This window comes from Dipodomys spectabilis, unplaced genomic scaffold, assembly GCF_019054845.1.
Source record: "Dipodomys spectabilis isolate Male_0828 unplaced genomic scaffold, ASM1905484v1 ptg000599l, whole genome shotgun sequence".
Classification (NCBI taxonomy): Eukaryota; Metazoa; Chordata; class Mammalia; order Rodentia; family Heteromyidae; genus Dipodomys; species Dipodomys spectabilis.
Window position 1 is genome coordinate 163,969 of NW_024871276.1, and position 16,891 is coordinate 180,859.

General features: G+C 48.4%; 1 protein-coding gene across 1 annotated transcript in view; it reads left to right on the forward strand.

Moving 5' to 3' along the window:
• The first annotated feature begins 1,147 nt into the window (after positions 1 to 1,147).
• Positions 1,148 to 16,891, forward strand: part of Syt13 (synaptotagmin 13) — a 39,276-nt gene continuing 23,532 nt past the window's right edge. The window contains exon 1 of the mRNA XM_042671114.1: positions 1,148 to 1,334. Coding sequence (XP_042527048.1) covers positions 1,152 to 1,334 — 183 coding nt within the window. The 5' untranslated portion in view covers positions 1,148 to 1,151. The remainder of the gene's footprint in view (positions 1,335 to 16,891) is intronic.

The window sequence follows — 16,891 nt, forward strand, 5'->3', positions numbered from 1 at the left end:
TGAGGATGAAATCCTTGCCGCTCCTCTCTCAGGTGTGCAGCACACCTAAAGTACTGCCAAGCCATGGCCAGTGTTCACTGAAGCAAACATTCCACATAGCAGTGCACTGGTGGTTCACACCTGTAGTCCTAGCTACTTAGAAGGCTGAGATCTGACAGAATCACAGTTCAAAGCCAGCCCATGCTAGGAGGAAAGTCAGTGAGATTCTTTTTTTTTTTTTTTTTTTGGTCATGGGGCTTGAACTTGGGGCCTGGATACTGTCCCTGAGCTCTTTTGTTCAAGGCTAGCACCCTACCACTTTGAGCCACAGTGCCACTTCTGGTTTTCTCAGGGACTTTCCTGCCCCAGCTGCCTTTGAACTGTGATCCTCAGATCTCAGCCTCCTGGGTGGCTAGGATTCAGGCATGAACCACTAGCACGCAGCTGAGTGAGATTCTCATCTCCAATTAACCACTAAAAAAAGTCAGAAGTAGAGGTGTAGCTCAAGGGATAGAGGGCTAGCCTTAGGCACAAAAAGATCAGGGATAAGGCCCTGGCCCTGAGTTCAAGCCCCACTACGGGGCCTCTCTCTCTCTCTCTCTCTCTCTCTCTCTCTCTCTCTCTCTCTCTCTCAGGCCAGCTGACGGGTCAACCCTCGGCCTGCGGCCTGTAAGTACATCCAGCTTTGTGACTGCAAAGCTCCCAGCCCACCCCATCTCAGGCCCTTCTTGCAGACCTTGGGCGGAGGAAGAGGGTGAGCAAAGGGTGTACCTAGTCTGATAAAGTGCCCGGCTACCCAGAGGGAGCCCCAGATCCAGGTCTGAGCCCTGAGTCCTGGGCGACCTCACAGGGCTTCCCGGCCCCTCCATCCCCGCGAGCAGGTGCAGCATGAAGAAAGGCCCAGGCAGCCAGGCCCCTGCGCGGCCAGGCCCGGCCCCGCGCGCGGGTGGGGGCCGGGTCACGTGTTGGCGGGGGGGGGGTGGCCGGCTGACGTGCCCAGGGTCGGCCCCCTCCTCTGACGTCCGCCCCCTCCCTCCTCCTCCCCGCCCCGCCCCTCTGCCGGCGGACGCCGCTGGCTCGCGGGGACCGGAGCCGAGGTTGGCGGGCGGCGGGCCGGGGCCGCGCGGGCGCGGGGAGCGGGGCGCGCACCGCGGGCGCGGGGAGCGGGCACCATGGTGCTGTCGGTGCCCGTGATCGCGCTGGGCGCCACGCTGGGCACCGCCACCAGCATCCTCGCGCTGTGCGGGGTCACCTGCCTGTGCCGGCACATGCACCCCAAGAAGGGGCTGCAGCCGCGGGACCGGGAGCCCGACCCCGAGAAGCCCAGGCCCGGCGTGCTCGGGGCCGCCCAACAGGTGAGCGCCGCGCAGCCGCCCCGTGCCGGCCAGGTGGGGTCGCCGGGGCCGCGGCGGGGGACACGGGGGTGGGGGAGCGCGGGGCACGGCGGCCTCGATCCAGGGGGTCCGGAAGGCCTGGAGGGGTGGGCGAGGGTCCTGGAGGAGAATCAGAGATGGTGGGCTGGGGAGGGGAGGGGCTTGGGGTAGGAATGGGGGTGCTGGGGGGTGCGCGGGGCGGGAGGAGCAGGAAGGGCGAGGGGAGGGAGAGGAGGAGGGGGAGCGGAGGGGAGGAGGGGGCGCGGGGGGGGGGGAGAGGTTGGGGGAAGGCTGTGATCCTAAAGTGCAATGGAAAGGGATGTGGGAGGGGGCCGGGAGGGCCCTGAGGTGGGGGCCAGACGAGGAGGAACGCAGGGCCAGCGAGAAGCTTGTTCCCTGACGCCAATCAGCGCAAGGACGATGGAGAGGGGAGGGGGCTAATGGAGCTGGTGCATAAACACATATAACTGAGAGGAAAACACACACACACACACACACACACACACACACACACACACAGAGGCCACAGAGAGAGCCTGGGGTCTGGAGAAGCAGTTCCAGTCAGCCCGAGGGGCTGCCACAACCCCCACCCCCACCCCCCATCATGTCTGAGGACATAATTTGAGGACATCCGCAGGGACTGGAAGGCTTTAATCCCTTCCATCTGCGCCTCCCCAGAACCCCTTGGGGGCCGGGCCTGGGCTGGGATGTGGGATGGGAGGTTTGGAAGACCCCCACCCCCAAGCTGTGATCTTTAGGATGCTTCTCAATGTGGTACAGCAGTAGCCCTGGAGAAATCCAAGGGTCTTGCTGGAGTGATTTGAGAAAGGTGGGTGGAGGGCTTAGGTGACCCCCCCATCCCCCCTCCCACCTCCCACCCCTGCCCTCTCAAGTCCCCATAGATCTTAGGGTCCTGGGAGCAGCACTGCTCCCTCGGCTGATGATTCAGTAGCTTCCAGTGTGTGGACCTGTGTCCCTCACTGGACAGGGACAGCAGGCAGGACATGACACTTAGAATCAGGGGATGTGACAGGAACGCTGGTAGAAAGGAGCCAGTAGACATTAGGGATCCGCCTGGGGGCCCTATGGGGGTCATGTGCTCCTGTCTAGAAATCATGGTCGGCTGCCTTGTGTGCCTCTTAGCCTTCTCTCCTGCCCTGGACACCTGAGGGACAGATGGCTCCTGCTTCTGTTCAGTGGTGGCTCTCTAGGCGCTGTTCCCACCCACTTCCCAGAGATCCACTGGGAAGCAGACGGTATGCATGGCCTCCCGGATCCCTTCCAACTCTTCCTCTTATTGACAGCCAGCACCCCCAACCCAATGTTGGGGCCACCAGAATGTGGCTCTTCCCTGCCACCCTGCCAGGCTCTGTTCTAACAACCCAGAGAAGAAGCTACAGGATGATCCAACACAAAGCTTAGGAAAGAGAAGTTCAGAGACGGCCAGGGACTCGGCCAAGGCCACACACGGCAGGTCTGAGTTTTTTGAATCCTTGCTAGTAATGATTCTTCTCCATTCCCTCACCTAAAGCATCCAGCTAGCTGCCAAGCTCACCTGGGTGACCTCTTCTGCAGCCTCAGTCCTGCTGGATTTATGACCATTCTTCCAAGACACCAAGCTGTTTCTGTCTCTCTCTCTCTCCTGTCCTATTGCATATTCTCACAGATGGCTTCCTTCGGTCTCTTCAGGTCCCTTGTAAAGGAGTTTCTCAGGAGAGGGTTTTTACCTGTCCACATATTAAAAACAAACATCTCCCCATTCCCACCCCCATAACCTTCTCCCTCATCATTCCTTCCAAACCTTGATAGAACTTGTTACAACTAGGCATGACCCTTCCTATCTGCTTTCTTACATAATGTCTCCCACTACCTGTTTAACACCTGTGAGCTAATAGATGTCCAGAGAAAAGATTGACAAAGAGGGGCCTGCCACCCTCCAGCTGCCCAGGATGAGATGGTTTGTGGGTTAGCTCTTCACAACCCATGCTAAGTTAGAATACCATGAAGATGCGTTGATACAAAATACCTTCCTGTCTGTATTTCCTCCCCTGCTCCCTTGGGGACAAGAAATCAGGCCACCTAGGCTAGATGTATAGGTGTAAATGTGGTGACTGGAGATCTCACAATGGCTTGGTGGTCACTGTGCTCAGATTGGCTCAGCTCCTGACCCAGATAAAGTAAACAGAGAAAAGTCAACACGCTGACTCAGAGGCAAAGGATGTGGAGGCTGGGTGGCAGCACAGGTGGTATATGGGGGCAGGAGGATCAGGGAAGGGCTCTTTGAAGATGTGTGTGCCCCAGGAAGAGAAGGCAGCAAGGTGGGGCTTGGATGGCTTTGGTTCCTCAGAGGTTTCTGGGGCTTCTTTGTTCCATTGAGAATTGGGTGTTCATGGGGGTACACAACTACTGCCTGCTTGTGTGCCCACATCTCACTAGCTGTGTTGCTGGGAAAGTTCCATGGATTTTTGGAGGCCCAGGCCTGGGAATCTGATCTCTGCCCCAAATGCAGAGATGAAGTTCAAGTTCACAGAAGCTCTGGAAAGAACTTGTCTGTTTTCCCAGGATTCAGAGTTTAAGAGGGTCATGGTTTGGAGTAGGAAAAAAATCTTAGTGTTCATATATATATATATAATTGTAAAGCTGCTTGTCTTAACTACCTGCTTCTGCACCTTCATGATGTCTGCTTGGACAGTGCCTGCCCCACCCACATGCAGCCTTTGAAGGAGGAAAGGAATTCACTCTGTTTACATCTGGGTCCTCTCCAGCTCTGGCCAGATTTTGGATTGCTAGACACCCCTGCCATCATCCCATTTCAACAAGTGTAGCTGCCATTACCCACCAGTGACCCAGTGACACGGGAAGGAGGCAGATCTAGTGAATTGCAAGGGGCAGCTGGATCCTGGCTTCCTTCCTTGAATTTCCTCCTTCTGCTGCTCTTGTCTGAACAGGCTTCTCAGCCATTCCTGAGGTGAGATGGGGCATGCAGGAGAGCCTGGCTGTGGGTGCCCCTGCTTCCCTCAGAGCGAACCTCTCTCCCCCCTTGAAAAGCCATCAAAAGGATGGAGACCTTCCCTGCCCACAGCACAGGACCCTGAAGCCCACCACCTAGCCAAGAGTTGGACTTGTTCTCAAAATGCTTTTGCCTTGGGACCTTGTTCTTTTCCTCCCTCCCTGGTATTTACCTGGTTGTGTGTGAACCTTAACTGGATCATTGTAAATTTGCAAGAAACCCCCAGAGGACCTGGGTGCTGCCCCCTCATAACTAAGGAGTCATCAAAGGCTTTCCTGAAGTTGCTTGGTCCTCTGGTCATCATACCTTCTTCTGTCCACATCCCACAGTTAAAACCAACCTTGTTTTACCAAATGGGAAACTTTATCCTTTCAATAGTGTTAGGACACAGAACCTAGTAGGTTGGTTCCAAGTTAGTTTTTTGTGTGTGTGGTATTGAGATTTGAACTCAGGGTCTTGGACTTGACCCTGTGAGCTTCGTCTCCAGACCTTTTGGCTTTAGTTATTTTTCACAGAGGTGAGCCACGGTGCCCAGCCCTGATTCCAAGTCTTTGTGAAATCGTATAAATGTTAAATCTGTTTCCAACAATACATATGGAGTAGCATCTTTCTCCTCAAGGTCAGGAGTGTGTCCTTCACATTCTCTGTAGCCCTCATAGTGTGTGGTGAGGCTGGGGGAGTGCATTCTGAATAGACACTCATGTGTATGGGGGATGTTGACCATCGGGAAGACAGCTGGGGACAGCCTGGGGAGAAGGAGGGGGTTTCAGGGCTTAGGAAGGGGGATCTGTCTGGGCTTTGGTTCCTGTTCTATCTTTTTTTTTTTTTTTTTTTTTTTTTTTTTTATTGTAAAGCTACTATACAGAGGGTCACAGTTACATGAGTGAGGTTATGAGTACACTTCCTCTTGAACATTGTTACCCCCTCATTGTTTTCCCCCTACCATCCCCTCCCTCCCTCCCTTCCCCGAGGTTCTTTTTTTTTTTTTTTTTTTTTTTGATTGTGATTAAATGATTACATAATTTCAAAGTCACAAGTTCATTCTAACTTCCCTGGAGCAAATTGTCTACCACAGTCTGTAATATATAACAGTGTTCACATGTTATATACCATATTTGTGATCAGCAGCATGAGGATATTTAGTAGTGGTTCAACCAGATGAGCGGGAGTTCTTTGTTTCTTAAGTCCTGTTAGTTTTGTCGTATCACTAACCTTTTGGATTTAGCATCCACTTATGAGGGAGACCATGTACCGTTTGTCTCTTCGTTCTTGGCTTACCTCGCTCAACATGATTCCTTCTAGCTCCATCCATTTCCCTGCAAATGCCATTATTTTGTCATTTCTAATGGCTGCATAATATTCCATTGTGTATAGATACCACAATTTTTGGATCCATTCATCTGTGGTGGGGCACCTAGGTTGTTTCCATATCCTAGCTATTGCGAACAGTGCTGCAATAAACATGGAGGTGCACGTGTCCTTGTATATTGGTTCCTGTTGTTCAGGGTAGATGCCTAGAAGTGGTATGACTGGGTCGTAAGGGAGGTCAATCTTTAGCTTTCTAAGGACCCTCCAGACTGCTTTCCAAAGTGGTTGTATAAGTGTACATTCCCACCAGCAGTGTAATAGGGTTCCTCTTTCTCCACATCCCCTCCAGCATTTGTCGTTGGCTGATTTGTGGATGTGGGACATTCTGACTGGGGTAAGGTGGTATCTCAGGGTTGTCTTTATTTGCATTTCCTTCACCACCAGGGATGATGAACATTTCCTCATGTGTTTCTTTGCCATTTTTATTTCTTCATTTGAGAAGTCCCTCTTTAGTTCCCTTGCCCATTTAGTAATTGGTTTGTTAGGTTTGGGAGGGATTAGTTTCTTGAGTTCCCTGTATATACAGGATGTTAACCCCTTGTCTGATATATTGCTGGTAAATATTTTTTCCCAATTAGTTGGTTGTCTTTCTAGCTTAGTTGCGATAGATTTAGCTGTGCAGAAGCTTTTTATTTTAAGGTAGTCCCATTTGTCGAGTCTCTCTCCAACTTGTTGTGACCCTGGGACTCTGTTCAGGAAGTTCCTTCCTGTGCCTATTAGTTCAAGTGTCTCTCCTACTCTGTCCTGCAGTAGTTTCAGAGATTCAGGTTTAATGTTAAGGTCTTTAATCCATTTTGAGTTGATGTTGGTGCATGGTGATAGGCTGGGGTCCACTTTTAGTTTTCTGCATGTGGCTGCCCAGTTTTCCCAGCACCAGCGGTTGAAGAGGCTGTGTTTCTTCCATTGTATGTCTTTGGCTCCTTTGTCGAATATCAGCTGGCTGTAGGCCTGTGGATTTATATCTGGATCTTCTATTCTGTTCCATTGGTCTTCGGGTCTGTTTTTGTGCCAGTACCATGCTGTCTTTGTGATTATAGCTCTGTAGTAGAGTTTGAAGTTCGGCATGGATAGCCCTCCCATATTGTCTTTATCCCCTAGAATTGTTTTGGCTATTCTAGGTCTTTTGTTGTTCCATATAAATTTTTGGACTGTTTTCTGTATTTCAGTGATGTACGTCATTGGGATTTTAATAGGAATTGCATTGAATTTGTATATTAATTTTGGAAGTATCACCATCTTTACTATATTAAGTCGGCCTATCCAGGAGCATGGGAGGTCTTTCCATTTCCTAGTGTCTTCTGCAATTTCTTTCTTTAACTTTTTATAGTTCTCATTAAATAGTTCTTTTACATCTTTGGTTAGGTTAATTCCTAAATATTTTATTTTTTGGGAGGTTATTGTGAATGGGGTTGCTCCCTTTATTTCCCTCTCTTCCTGTGCGTTATCAGTGTATAGGAAGGCAACTGATTTTTGTGGGTTTATTTTGTATCCTGCTATTTTGCCGAAGTGACTTATGATTTCTAAAAGTTTGGGGATGGAGTTTTTGGGATCGTGGAGGTATAGTATCATGTCGTCTGCAAAAAGGGATAGTTTCACTTCTTCTTTCCCTATGCGGATCCCTTTAATGTCTTTTTCTTGCCTTATTGCCCTGGCTAAGGGTTCTAGGACTATGTTGAAGAGGAGTGGAGACAGTGGACATCCTTGCCTTGTTCCTGTTTCTAGGAGGATTGGTTGTAGCTTTTCCCCATTAAGTATAATATTGGCTATTGGTCTGTCATAAATGGCTTTTATTGTTTTTAGAAATGTTCCTTCTATTCCTATTTTCTCCAGAGCTTTTAGCATGAATGAATGTTGAATTTTATCAAAGGCCTTTTCTGCATCTGTGGCGATAATCATGTGATTCTTGACCTTGGCTCTGTTGATATGCTGGATTACATTTATTGACTTACGTATGTTAAACCATCCCTGTGTCTCTGGGATGAAGCCTACCTGATCATAGTGTATTATTTTTTTTATGTGTTTCTGGATTCTGTTAGCTAGAATCTTGTTAAGGATCTTTGCATCTGTGTTCATCAAGGAGATTGGCCTGTAATTCTCCTTTTTGGTTGGGTCTTTGCCTGGTTTGGGGATGAGTGTGATATTGGCTTCGTAGAATGAGTTTGGGATAGCTCCCTCCTTCTCTGTTTCTCTGAAGAGCTTGAGGAGTATGGGTATTAGTTCTTCTTTAAAGGTCTTATAGAATTCTGCTGTGAATCCATCTGGTCCTGGGCTTTTTTTTGTTGGAAGACTTTTGATAGCTTCCTGTATCTCATTATAGGATATTGGCTTATTTAATTGGTTAACTTCTTCTTTGCTCAGTTTGGGTAACTTGTATTTCTCTAAAAATGCATCCATTTCCGCCAGATTTTCTTCCTTTAGAGAGTATAGCTTTTGAAAGTAGTCTGTTAGAATTGTTTGGATATCTTGGGTACGTGTTGTGATGTTTCCCGTGGCATCCCTAATCCTATTAATATGGGTTTCCTCTCTTCTTTTTTTAATTAATCTTGCCAACGGGCCATCAATTTTGTTTATTTTTTCAAAGAACCAGCTTTTTGTTTGGTTTATTTTGGTTATGGTTTTCTGATTTTCTAATTGGTTAATCTCTGCTCTCAATTTGGTTATCTGGCTTCGTCTAGTAGCTTTAGGTCCCATTTTTTCTTGTTTTTCTAGCTGTTTTAGTTGCAACATGAGATTATTTACTTGGTCTGTCTCCATTCTCTTGATGTGGGCACTGAGGGCAATAAATTTGCCCCTCAGGACTGCTTTTGCTGTGTCCCACAAGTTTCTTTGTGAGGTGTTTTCATTTTCATTGAGTTCTAGGAAATGCTTTATTTCTTCTCTGATCTCTTCTGTTACCCAGGCCTTGTTAAGGAGTGTGCTGTTCAATTTCCATGTATTAGAGAAATTTCTGCGGTATGCTTTGTTATTGAGAGCTAGCTTGATTCCACTGTGGTCTGATAGGATACAGGGGATTATGTCGATCCCTTTGTATTTGCTTAAGTTCCTTGAATGAACTATGATATGGTCTATTTTGGAGAAAGTTCCATGCGCTGCTGAGAAGAATGTGTACTGTGTTGTTTTAGGGTGAAATACTCGGTAGATGTCAGTTAATTCCGCTTGAAGTATGGCCTCACTTAATTCGGTAGCTTCTTTGCCAATCCTCTGGTTGGTAGACCTGTCCTTTGGTGAGAGTGGCGTGTTAAAGTCTCCTAGTATTATCGTATTGGGATCTATTTTATTCTGTAAGTTTGAGAGCATTTGTTTAACATATCTGGGTGCACCGATATTTGGGGCATATAAGTTGATGATGGTTATATCCTCCTCTTGGATTGTTCCCTTTATTAATATGTAATGTCCGTCCTTGTCTTTCTGTACTGATTTTAATGAAAAGTTTATTTTGTCAGATATCAGGATAGCTACACCTGCTTTCTTATTGGGGGAATTTGATTGGTAGATCCTTTTCCACCCCTTCACTCTGAGTTTGTTTGTATGTTTGGCTGAGAGGTGGGTCTCCTGAAGGCAACAGATGGATGGGTCTTGTTTTCTGATCCAGTCCTCAGTTCGTTTTCTTTTAATTGGCGAATTCAGCCCATTTATATTAAGAGAAAGTATAGAGAGATGCATTGTTGTCCCTGCCATTCCGTTTTCCTAAGTTTTTCTTCTTTCCTTTCCTCCTGTGCTTGCTCAGTTAGACTTTGAGTAATGCCTGTTTGGGGCAGGTCCCAGTTCCTGGTTGCTTTCTTCAGGTTGTGTCCCCCCTCTTAGAATTCTTTGTAATGCTGGCTTAATGTTTATGTATTCATTTAGTTTTTCTTTGCTATTAAAAGTTTTCAGTTCTCCATCGAATGTGAATGCTAGCTTTGCCGGGTATATCAGTCTGGGTTGGCAGTTATTGGCTCTCAGGGCTCGTATGGTGCTTTCCCAGGCTTTTCTTGCATTCATTGTTTGTGTGGAGAGATCTGCAGTGATTCTAATTTTTTTCCCGTTGTAGTATAGCTCCTTCTTCATTTTTGCTGCATGCAGGATTGTTTCCTTATTATTCAGATCCATCATTGTTACTATTATGTGCCTAGAAGTGTTTCTCCTGGGATCTTGCTTGTTGGGTGTTCGATAAGCTTTTGTGATGTAGTTAAGATGGTCGTTTTTGAGGTGGGGAAAATTTTCATTGACTATCTTGTTAAATAGGTGTTGCATTCCCTTGCTCTGGAATTCCTCACCTTCGTCCACTCCGATTATGCGAAGGTTAAATTTTTTAGCATTATCTGCTTGCTCTTGAATTTCCCTTTGGTTTAATTTGAGTGATTTTTCCATATCTGTCACTTTTTGGTCCAGTTGGTGTATTCTGTCTTCTGTATCTGACACTCTACCTTCCATTTCATTCACTCTGTTGACCGTGGCTTCTATTGTGGTTTGCATGATGGAAATGGATCCCTTTATGGATTCAATGTTGGTTCTCAGAGTACTGATCTCACCTCTCAATGAGGTGATATCAGTATGCATTACCTCTAATTTGGCGTTTATCTCACTTCTTACTGAGGTTTGTGCAGCTTCTATTTTTGCATCCAATTTTTGTTTGATATCCTGTATATCTTTTGATAGTTCATCCTTGTGCTCTTTCAATTTCTGATCCATTTCTCGCTTTATTTCTTGAGTCATTGCCTCCAGCAACCCTTGGATGTAGTTTTTGTCTTCCATTCCTGCTTTGCTCCCACTGGGGCTCTCCCCTGCGTGGCTGCTGGCTTTTGAGGTGAGCTTGCTGTCCTGGGTAGTGGTAAACCTTGTGATTTTTCTCTGTGATTTTCGCATGGGGGTTCAGGAGACTGCTCTTCAATCTTGTTTTGGTGTGTCTGTCTTTGCTTGGTTGCTGATTCTCTATTGGTAGAGAGAGTCTGTGTCTGATCTGGATTCTGTTGGGAGCCTATTTCCAGCTGCTATTCACTTAGGATTCTCAGCTCTCTGCTGTAGCAATTCCCGCCTTTGGAAGGGTTGAGCAGCCTAGACTGCTTGTGTTTGCTCCTGCGGGTGCTCTTGGGAAGATCAGATGCTCTGGATGCACTCTCCCAAATACTGGAGTCTGCTATGGGCTCCTGATGTGTTTTTGTTTGTTTTGGGCTGGTTGTGGGCTTGAACTCTAGGTTTGGGTGCTGTCCCTCAGCTCTTCAGCTCAGGGCTGGCACCCTACCATTTGAGCCACAGCCCCACTTCTGACCCTTTTTGCTTTGTTCAGGCGCCGGTCCCCTGGCCTGGTTCCGGCCCCAGCCTGGAGCGCGCTCGTTAGGCCTGTGCTAATGTGTATACCACCTTGGTTATGCAGCCTGGAGGACACAGTTCAAATTTCTTCTACTGTTGGTAGTCTTGACCCAGGGGCACTGTTCCTGGCTTGAGCATTTAAGCTCCCTTCCCGGGGCGCTCTTGCTCTGGCCTGGCCAGCAGAGTGTGCTCCACCGGCTGGTGGGGCTCTCGAACAGTTCCCAGTTTTAGTGGGTCCTGTGGTCCGGGTGTTGGGGTAGGGAGTCTAGGTCAGGGTCTGGGGATTCCCTCCAGCTCTGGTCTCCCTTGATGGATTCCCTGTCCCCTGATGGGTACTCACCCTGTAGGTCGTCAGTTGTTGTTGCAGTCCGTCAGTTGTTGTTGCAGTCCGAGTTCAGTTGGGGTGGTTGCGGGCTGGGTTGGGCGGCCCCCCGCCGGGTCGTTGCGATTGCGACAGGTCCCTTTGTGGCGCTGCTGGTGCCGGGCGGCTTTGGCGGGATGGAGCCTCTCCGCTCCGGTGGAGAGTGATGGGTGGGGTGGGATCCTCCTGGAGACTCCCGGCTGGTAGGTTTCTCTGTTCCTGGCGATCCGCTGTTCTGCAATCCGGTACCTGGTGATCTGCAAGCAGCCCCCTGTGTCTCTGTGGCTCCGGCAGCCCCCGCCGGGCCGGCTGGCCGGCGGCTTGGCGCACTGCTGCGCGGCCAGTAAAGGTTGGGGGAGGGGTCTTCGCTCTTCTCTGTTCTGAAATTCTTCTTTTCCTCTCTTTCTTTTTTTGTTATTTTCCACCTCTGGTTTTTCTCTGAGTGTTCGTCTTTTTGTTGTTGTCGGTCTCTTGGGGAGATTAAAGGTTGGAACTCGAACTCTCTTTTTGGTTGGAGAGAGCTGTGGCGTTTCCCTACTGCCCCGTCGCCATCTTGAGAACCCCTGTTCTATCTTTTAATGTGGATGCTGGTCATACTTGTGTGTTCTCTTTGTAAAAATTCATCCAGCTCTTTGTGATTTGTGTACTTTTCTTGTTTGGGGTTATAAGCAGGGAGGTTCTTATTAAGAGATGAATCGATTGTGACTTAATGTTTGTGAACACAAATTGAGTATTAGGCCAGTATTTTTATTACACCTTTTAGATTATTCCAGAGGCATAAGGTGCCCACCTTCTCTTGCTCGATTGTGACCTACCTTCAGGGCTGTCGCTCTTTCTCCGGTGGCCACCTGCTGTGTCATAAAACGCTTCCCCTCGGGTCAGGGACCTGGGTACCATGCATAGGACTCTGGGAACATTGCACCTGACCTCTTCCTGCTCTCCAGAGCAGCACCCTGGATCACTGGTCTTTATTTTACCCATAAGGGAGACTGGCTGGGCAGATCACAGGAGTGCAGAGCACAGGCACTGCATCTCACATTAATTTGTTTGCTCATTAAAGGTTCCACGCGTAGTGCTATGAGGAGCAGACATCTGCTCTTCCTGGGAAATGGGAAGACAGACAACAAAGCAAGCAACTGCCATGAAGTGTGCACCAGGGCTTCCCACTGCAGCCTGAAGCACAGTCCTCCTCATGTGTCTTGCTCTCCTGAGGGCCTCCTGCCCATCCTTGGCCCTAGGAGGCAACAAGAAATACCAGCCCCACTCTGGGAACTGATTGAACTCTGGGATGCTGTGAAGTTTCACCTCTGTGGAGCTTCTGCTCTTTTCTTTTTTCTCCTTAGGGAGGTTGGTTTGTTTTGGACCTAAGAACTTAGGATGTCTTTTTTTTATTTTTATTTTTGTCTGTTGTAGGGCTTGAACTCAGGGCCTAGGCTCTGTCCCTGAACTCTTTTGCCCAAGGCTAGTGCTCTACTGCTTTAAGCCACAGCTCCACTTCCAGTTTTCTGGTGGTTCATTGGAGAGAAGAGTCTCATGGACTTTCTTGCCTAGGTTGGCTTTGAACTGTGATCCTCAGATCTCAGCCAACCTGAGTACCAACGATGTTCTTAAACTCCTGCCTCTGGCTTCCAAGTGCTATGATTACAGGCATGTACTACCACACTCAGCTCAGACAGACTTTCTTCTTCCCTCCTTCCCTTCTTCTTACCCTCCCTCCTTTCCTCCCTCCCTGGTGATATTGACTGTTCACTGGAGGTTGAACCCAGGACTTTATATGCTAAGCATAGACTCTACCGCTGAGCTGTACCCCCATCCCAGGTCTCAGCTCTTTAAATGATTTATTCCCCAGATTACTATTACAACGAATAGCTTCAGTTTTTTAATTTCTGCCAGCTGTTTGCCATGCCTCATTTTCCCTAACCTATCACACCTCAGAACCACTGTATTTCTCCAGATGTGAATGGCAGTTCCTGGGAATCTACCTCTTTACCTGCCAGCCTCAGAAAACTCCTCAGGAGACTTAGGATTGTTTCTTTGTCTCCTTGTGGGTCTGTCACGTTCTGCTCCAGGCCAGGGCCCTCCAGAGAAATTTTACACAGTAAACATGTTTGGGCTGGTTGCTTAGCAACAGGGAAGACTGTATGCAGTTATTATTATTATTTTGCCATGAAATTAGCATAGAGTATTTCAGGGAGATGAGCACATACTGACAATATTCTGTGAACTAGTCCCCTGTGGGACTTTTGTCTCTGCACCCTTGTGTCTGTCCCAGATCCTCACTGTCACATCCGCTCACCTCTCCCAGAATGCCATTGTGACCTTTGTTCCCACATAGCCTAATGTCTTTAAGATTTTCTCCATCAGAGCACAAATGAGGAATTTGTGTTTATGGCTGATCCTGTGGGGCACATACCTCCTCCAGGTGCAGTTCATGAACGCCTGGGTTCATTGGAACCTTTGGGTTCTTTTGAGTAGGGCTGTTCTGACATTCCTGTACCGATATTGGTCTGGTTCCTACCTTGATTCTCTTGGTTGTGCTTCTGGGAGTGGAGGGGGAGCTTACAATGTCTTGGTGGGAGCCAGGCTGTCTCCCACAGAGGCATTGTAAGCTCCCCCTACCCCAGGGATAAGGGTCCCCTCATCCATCCTCCTTCTTGGTCATGGTCATGGGTCTTAATCTTGAACTCAGGGCCTGGGCACTGTCCCTGAGCTCTTTCGCTCAAGGCTAGTACTCTACCACTTTGACCCATAGCACCACTTCGGTTTTCTGGTGGTTCATTGGAGATAGTCTCACAGATTTTCCTGCCTAGGCTGGTTTTGAACTGCGATCCTCAGATCTCAGTCTCCTGAGTAGCTAGGATTATAGGTGTGAGCCACCAGCACCCAGCCACCTTGTCATTGTTTTCCTTATAACCGTAATAGTGGAAATGAAATAGATGCCCTCCAAGGGTCTTTTACGGTTTATTCAGGCACTCTACCTCATTTAAAAATTATTCTTATGCCTGTATTCTAATGTTCCTTCCCCTAAGTCCCCAAGAAATATTTACTGAAAAGTGAAGTAAGTCACCATCTGCTGCTCCCCTTTCCAGATAGCCTGAAGGTAGCCACATAGTCCCACCTTCCCCCCTCCCTACCTTTTACCGCCCCCCCTCCCCATGCTTCAGCGATTATTCTCTGGAGCAGTCTAGAAGTCAAGTCAGGAACCGCAGAAACTCAAACAAGAGAAAGTTCATTGCAAAGCAAAAGCCAAAGGCCACTCAGAAGAGCAACTCTCAGGCCAAAAACATCATTGTTGTCAATTTAGGCTTCTGGGGCGGTGGGCTATTTCCCTTTATTCCCTCATCTGAGTTGGAGTCCACCCCCAAGATCTATTGCTCAGTTTGAATTAGAGCCAGGGGCTTGGTTAGGTAAGCCCACAGGCAAAAGGTTTATTGGTCCATTTGAAATACAGATAGGGGCTCAACTGGGTCGGTGGGCGGCATTGGGTGGTCTTCCAGGAACTACAGCCTTTTTCCAGAAATTCCCGTGGGCAGATAGGAACCTTGCAGGGACTTCTGGGAAGGCTGGGTAGGGACCAGTGAGCCTCCAGGATTGCTGATGGGGCCCCTAGGGGTGGATCCCAGCACAGCTGCTTTAAGGGTGCTGATGGGTGTTTTTCCATCAGTGGGGTTGGTCCCATCCTAATACCTGGGCCCACACACTCTCAGAGCCCCCTGGGGTGGTATTTAGTGTCTCTGTGTTGTTTCTCTAATTACACTGCTGGGCTTGCTCATGTCAGGTGAACTTTGTGTCACTATGAGGTGAGGTGATGCACATGCAGCCTCTTTACATAGGACTTTGGCTAAGTGCTAATTCATTATGCAAAGGGTTTCCATTGCTTGGCCAATGTGTTGAAGGGTGTCAGGGGAATACTCTAGGAAGCCGATTGGGGATTTGGGTATGCATTAAGATTTCCCACAAATATTAATAGAGCACCACTGCCTGCCTCCTGAGACTTACTAGCTAGTACTATTCCAGGACCACATTAAGAGTCCAGTAGCCAAGGTGCTTGCAGATATGAATAAGGCTCGGGACCCTCAGGGAATTCTGCAAACTGAAACTGAGTCCACCTGACACAGACCCCAGGGCATTGTAATGTAGTTCATTGACTTCTCTGCTTGCTTCCGTTACTTTCAAGGCATCCTTTTGCTTCTTGGAAACAGTGCAGGCTGAGCACATGGCAGGAATTGAGGAGGCCTGAATGGGTGAATGATTGCGCGGTATCTGCATGGGGAGAAAGGACCAGGGCAGCCATCTCTGCTTGCAGCTATTGTAAAAAGGAAAAAAAAAAAAAAAGCAGCAGTGAGGAGAAGGAGGCACTGAGTTATCTGGGTGACCTCTGCCCCTGTCTTCAGTATCACCAAGGAATTAAATGCACTTGGGGTATGGGCACCTCACGCTGCCGTCCCTCCCTTCAGTCTCCACCCACTCGGTCATCATTCAACAGGTTATTGATGTGGAACCGGGAAACGCTGGACAAGCATCCTCACTTGGCCACGAAATTTGACCTGGCTGTGCTGACAGCAGCCTGTGGGAGAGGTGTCCATTAGTTGAGGCAGGAGAACAAAGACGTTACTCTTCCAATAAGATGAAGAAGAATGTCCTGGAGGAGGAAGGGACAGTTAGGGAAGGAACTTTGGTGAGGCCGAAGGAGATGCTGGCAGAGGCAGCTTCAAGGCCTCTGGGTTTTAGCTGCCCCACCTTCTGCATTACACACAGCTTACCTTCCTCTAGAGCATCACCAAAGTCCTCAAATTCACTTCCATCTCGAGCCTAGTCTCTACCTGGAAGGAGGGGTGTGGTGAGAGGAGGCATGGAGGAAGTGCTCGGATAGAGAAAGACAGTAAAATTGGTCATGTTACGTGGTGTGCATGTCTGTGTGTCTTTGTCTGTGTGTCTGTGTTTATTGGGGTTTGCACTCAAGCCCTAGGCACTGTCCCTTAGCTTTTTCACTCAAGTCTTGTACTCTGCCATCTGAGCCACAGCTCCACTTCCAGCTGTTGGGTAGCTAATTAGGGATAAGAGACTTATGAACTTTCCTACCCAGGCTGGCTTTGAACCACAATCCTCAGATCTCAGCCTCCTAAGTTGGTAGAATCACAGGCAGGAGCCATCAGCACCTGGCTCTGATGATGTTACTTTAAGTAGAAACATCAGCCTGAGTTGCAGGACTTTTTTTTTTTTTTTTTGGTAGTCTGCAAATGCGTCATCTAATGAGTGCAGGGAGCAGATGCTTGAAGCAGCCACATGACTGCCACCTTTTGTGTGGCACTCCAGAACACACACACACACACACACACACACACACACACACACACACACACACACACACAAACACGGGACAGGAGTGAAAGGAATCAAGAGAGGGCAAAGGTCCTGACCTAACACCATCTACCACCTTGTCTTGCATTCGAGTTCCGGGACCCAGTAGCATTTGCATTAGCTTTCAACCTTAAAAGGACTTGCTATGGT